This window comes from Dermacentor variabilis, chromosome 9, assembly GCF_050947875.1.
Source record: "Dermacentor variabilis isolate Ectoservices chromosome 9, ASM5094787v1, whole genome shotgun sequence".
Taxonomy (NCBI): domain Eukaryota; kingdom Metazoa; phylum Arthropoda; class Arachnida; order Ixodida; family Ixodidae; genus Dermacentor; species Dermacentor variabilis.
The window spans coordinates 89,929,011-89,935,010 of NC_134576.1; the positions used below are offsets into that span (position 1 = coordinate 89,929,011).

The 6,000-nt window shown below is 44.3% G+C and overlaps 1 protein-coding gene across 1 annotated transcript in view; it reads left to right on the forward strand.

Moving 5' to 3' along the window:
* Positions 1–6,000, forward strand: part of LOC142557111 (phospholipid-transporting ATPase ABCA3-like) — a 103,850-nt gene that overhangs the window by 79,153 nt on the left and 18,697 nt on the right. Inside the window, exon 21 of the mRNA XM_075668725.1 lies at positions 3,662–3,915. Within this exon, the coding sequence (XP_075524840.1) occupies positions 3,662–3,915 (254 nt within the window). The remainder of the gene's footprint in view (positions 1–3,661; positions 3,916–6,000) is intronic.

A 6,000-nucleotide genomic window follows, 5' to 3' on the forward strand; every position in this document is an offset into this window, starting at 1 on the left:
AATAAAACCCGAAATATAACTATCACCGAATTGCTGTAATACCCAGGGTCATTAACAAAAAGGGTGGGGCTTATAGCTAACGCTGGGGCGCTTAAGGTAATAAAACTGAACTGGATAAGGCGAGATATTGTAATGGTGATTATGTATGAAAGAGGTATTAGGTATTAGGTAACTTGGAGGGTGGATAGGAGAGGGAGATGAGTTCGGGAGAACTGGTGGTCCTGCTTTTTGGTAGACGTTCCGTGCTGTCACGCTGTAATTCACCGTAGAACGTGAAACATGAGGACCATGAGGACGATTTGTTGGCATCCCCTTTGATTTGGGCCCCGATAGGAAACTTCTCTATCTACATTGTACCCTGACCTATGCCTGTAACGGATCCGGTGGTATCAATCTCTTTCCTGGTTTTTAATCCACCAATATTCTAAACGTTTGTTACTTATCTCGGCTGTTGACCGGTTGATGCTTCCATCCACTTTAAATATAAGCGCCCCTGGAAGGCGTACTTTACCTACCGGTCTCACGGGTTGAGTACCTTCGCATTCGATTGGGACGGGCTGAGTGGTCTCCGCATGCTTGCTGCAGCAGACACATGCCTCACCTTGTAGCGAATATTTCCTCCGGTATGTTTTCGTCCTCAGGAAACCAGCTCCAGCCTAAAATAGCAAGACAGCCTCGTTTGTTCCATTGCACAGATTTTTTTCTAATTTCTTTCTTTCCATTCTTCTAAATCTGCATGGTCTTTTTCGTTGCCATTTTTTGCATTCAGTTCAGCGTCTTTGTTTCTCCCACTTTCTTTCTCATGACTGCTGGTTGCCTATTTGCAGTTTCAGTCACCCTGTACTTGGTTATCAACTTTCTTGACATCTTCCTCCATTCTGTGTCCGTGTTTTCAGGTGCAGATGCTTGCGCACTTTAGTGGCCCGCTTAGTTTCATCCATGTCCCTGAGTCGTTCTTCGAGACCGATTTTGCTCGGCGCTTCTCTGAGTGCAAACAATCCCAACCAGTGCTGCCTAATTTGGGGTGTTACCATGGTCGCCAACCTTTGGTTAACTTCCAACTCCGACAAGGTATCCTATCTTATGCGCAGAAGGGCGTTTGCAAACGTTGGGGGTACACCATTGCTTCTTTCAAAGTTCCACGCACCACGTCATATTGTGGCCCCAAAGTGATCTGTGAATCATTATTGCTGCATTACTCTTCCCCTGTACTTCAAGGTTATCTTGGTGGAAGCTCGAGTAATTCTTTTCTTTGTTTACGTATACGTGAAGGTGTATTCAGAAGGTCTACAAGTTTTTAAGATTGCCTCTGGTGGACAGCACAGTTCTAACCCTTGACCTAAATTACTCGAAGAGGCAGCACTTAGTGCTGCGAGAAATCAAACTGCCTTATTAAATGATTAATATAACTACCCTAACTAACGCCACATAAAGCGTGAACAACAATGCAAACAGGAGACATTCTTGCTTTAGTCCTTGGTGAACTTCCACCACTTCATTTCGTTTCCGGCCTCCCCATACGATTTGTACTCGGTTGTCTCTAAGTATCTCTCACTCCCTCAGCAAGTCAATGAAGTCGTCATCTGTGCCTTCGTGCTTAAGAGTACCCCATAACTATTCCCTGTCTACGTTATCGCAGGTAATCTTAATATCTGTAAATGCTACTCATAAAGCTCTATTCTGAACTACTGAAATCTCTATGCACGGAGTTAGTACAACCATACCATTGTCTAAGCGTCTGCCTAGCCTGGACCCACTCTGCAGTTCTCCCAGCATATCATATTTCTTTATACACTTCGACAGTTCTAAATATATGCATTTATTCAGATGGCACGGCGCTGTGTGATAACAGCGTCATCAAGGCAGCTCAGGAGACGTTCATGTGCGCGAGCCCCCCACGTGACTGTGCTTGCGGGCAAGGGGACAGCTGGCGTTGTTTAAGTCGCGAGCCTCCGATTGCGGAAAAGTAGTCAGGACGGCTCTACGCCACGCCCGATGATCTAGCCATGCATACACCTCTAAACGCATTCGTATTTTAGGGACGTTGTGGTGAGACGTTTCGCAGTCGACAACAGCGTGAGAGCACCGAATCGGTACTCCGCTTCATGCATAATATTGACCGCGATGATGCGTAGGCTTCGCAAGCGACGCGGTCTTAAAATATCAGTCCGCGATTTCCCCAGTGTAATTGTTTTTCTTTTGTCCTGCATGCTTTCTGCGGAGCAACTTCACTTGATTACTTACTACTGCAACTTGGTGGCTTAAGATTACGACGTCAGAACACCAGAGAAAAGACGGGGAATGCGGGAGATGGCAATTCAAGACGATGAGCAAAACGTGAACAAGGTGAATGCAGGAGCCAACGTTTCGACAAGTGGACTTGTGGACAAGTGGACGACAAGTCCACTTGTCGAAACGTTGGCTCCTGCATTCACCTTGTTCACGTTTTGCTCGACGTCAGAACACGTGTTATTAGGGCTCCATAGCACTTCCAGTATGCAGCGTACTATGATCTGATCGCGACCGCAAGCGATGCGCTGCGGCCGCTGGTCGCAGAAACCCGTCTCTCCGCTTGTACTGTGGTAAATACATTCACATCTGTGGTACCTTTCATGCGATAATTAAGTCATGGTTTATGACACAAAATCTATAGTACTTATTGTTACATCAAATTACTTGACGTATACCTAAATCTTTCCCGTGTGACGTGCGAGAAGTGAGATATCTCTAGCCCTCGCAGCGTTGCGTATCTGTTATGTGTGCTAAGTGTAACCAATTTCTTCTAAAACACTCCAAGTCACTCCAGACAACTACGAACAATATACCGACGGTGTCGATGACTTAGAGTCTATCACGCCTTTAAACAAAGACAGCTTAGTTACAGTTCCGTCAAGGGACCCGGTATATATATATATATATATATATATATATATATATATATATATATAATTATATATATATATATATATATATATATATATATATATATATATATATATATATATGTTATTATAAACTTCAAGATGATGCTCACGATGGCTCGAGCATGTATGCTACAGTGTGCGCAGCCTAATATCGCTACCCAAGCCGTAACAATGTCCTCGAATGTTCTGGTGCACCAAGCACATCTTGCGCCGGATCGATGGCATGATTGGAGTGAAAAGTTGATCGGCGAGATTACCCGCTCAAAGTAAGAAGACTTTGTCGCTGCAATACGAAGGAAGTGCTGCTACCGCAACCACGCGATCAATATTACAAACTGCCCAAGTCCTGGGTGAGTTTCATGCAATATTTACAGCACCTGTCATGCAATATTTACAGCACCAAAACAAAGAGGAGAGGAACACCAGCAACTCTGACCTTCAACTGATCTTGCATAAACGATTTAGAACATGTGTCAACAGAAGAAGGCACCACCAGAATAAATGCCTATCGCTGATTTCATCCCGTATGCGCAGCTCGTGGGCCCTTGACAGGGATGTCGAGTTCTGCCGTCGTCAAATGATATGACGCACTTTTCACATAAACATCGTTGCACCGTAAATACCACCGTTCCATTAGTTAAACAAGCAGCCCATTTCAATCATAGAGTGAAGCAATGTTTGTCTAGTCAGCAAGCCTACTTCGTGACGCAATTCCAACGAGTGTACGGTGATTGCAGACATGGACTCTCCGGACCCTTCCGAGTACATGATCCATCCGTTGGACGTGCACCCATATTCGGCCTTCTACGAGTTTCTCGCTCTCTCGGTGGAGGGTATGGCACTGTTCGCGCTGTTGCTGTACCTCGAGTCGGGGCTCCGCAGGCTGGACCGGACCTTCAGCTCACCGGACCCTTCCGCCTACCACGAAGGCGCCATGTTGCCCAATCACCCCACGGGTGGCATCGCGCAGGGCCTGGCGCTGGAGAAAAAGGCAATTTCATTTGTGCTTTTTCGAGTTAAGGTCGTCTTTGCTGACGTTACATGGGTTTCGCGTATCTGTGAGCTGGGTATCTTGCAAACACTTCCAGAAATAAAAACGGCCCTGTCGCGATTCGAGAGCTTCGTAGCGAATTGCAAAAAGGTATCAAAATGTAGGTCTCAACAAGGCTAGAAGCTAGAATTATTCATAGCGTAGCTAATTCTGATGACATGGGTGTAATTAGCGCCAATGCTATAGCAAACCGTAGAACTCATTGCCTAGTGCAATGCCGGATCATGCACCCAGTGTCGCGCTGGATCGCAGGAGTGGAGCGCAGGAATAGAGTACTGGTAGGAAAAGTAGCTCGAAAGCGGGAAAAACGTTGCGCCTGCTTACCGTATCTATTTTTTAAAATAAAAAAAAAGCGACAGCGTGCATTTTACTGTAACAAAAAACTGAAAATACCGCACAAGCCCTGTATTTAACACTGCACCACTCCGGAAGGTGCAGAGGTGAAAATTGATCACATCAACGCCCAAACGCAGTTTCAATTTGTGCGTAGATATCGCGCACAGACATGGCACAAGCGCTTTCTACTGTAACTAAACGCCGATGTACAGAAATAAATGTTGTCCTTATCAAATAGTATGCGATGAAATGCCGATTTGTACTTTGAAAAAAAAAAAGAAATGTTATGAGCCGCCAATCCGTGAAGCAGTATTGGCGTTTATCGCCGATTTTGATAGCCGTTCCTCGCTCTTTGTACTAGGGAAATCTAACGTCATCTAAGCTCAACAATTTGTTTCTTCATCGCTCCTCTCTCGAGGACTATCTTGCATTACTATCCCCGTTTCATTCTCTGATCATTGTATGGTTATCGCAAACATTGGTGAAAAATTTGTAACTAATTTCCGACCACAGTGGGCACTCTGGAAGCTTAACTCTGAGCTCCTAAATGATCAGGAATTTATTAATCGCGTGCGCATGGCTCTAGCCAATTCTCTTTCTAGTGACTTGCCATTATTTGCTGCTTGGGAACTCTTTAAACAAGAGGTTCGTGCAGTGGCTATAGAAATTGGATCGGTGAAATCATTCTATAGAAAGAATGAAGAAAAAACGCTTCTTAAGAGCCTATGTAGCCTTTATGAGATTGAATGCGAAATGCCAGGCACTTACATTGTTGACATAGAAAACATTAAATGTGAGTTACAAAAGTATGACGCGCTACGTTACAGAGGTGCGCGAATTCGATCTCGAAACAGGCGTGCTCTGCAATCTGAGCAACCAACACGTCAAGCTTTACTTGACGAGCGACGTCACGGTATTTCCAAAGTAATTCCGGAAATATACTCCGAAGGTAGTCTTGTAACAAATACTAATGACATAATTTCTCAATTCGAAACTTTCTACACTATGTTGTTTAGTGCCCCTCCGGACGATCACGATGCAAAAGTTTTAGAGAGTTTTGTATCTCTTGTCAAACCATTACAGGATGATGACTGTGCAGTCATCAGTGGTAGCCTTACGATTCAAGAAATTGAGCTAGCTATTGATCAGCTGCCTTTGTCGAAAACACCCGGCCCCGATGGACTTTCATGTGAATTTTACAAAGCTTTCAAATCAATTATCAGCCCCATATTATTGGATATTTTTATTTCAAGTTTAGAGATTGACGCCCTTCCGCAGTCTTTTTGCAAAACCCACACAGTTTTAATTCCCAAAAGTTCAGATAAAGAGAAACTGCGTTCCGTTGAAGGCTATCGACCAATCACATTGTCAAACGTGGATTACAAAATTTTTGCGAAAGTTCTATCTAATAGATTGCAATTTGCGATGTCAATTCTAATTGGTTCCCATCAGACATGTGGAATCAGGGGCCGATCAATTCAAACCAACATACATATCGCCCGTACCCTTCTTCAATACTGTTATGGTTCCACTGAGCAGCTTGCAATGCTCCAGGTAGACCTTGCTAAAGCTTTTGATCGTGTCAGTCACTCCTATTTATTTTCCCTTCTGGAGCATGTCAATGTTGGCTCCATTGTGCTTAAAGGCGTTAGGCTTTGCTACACCTGTTGTACTACTCGTTTAGTTATT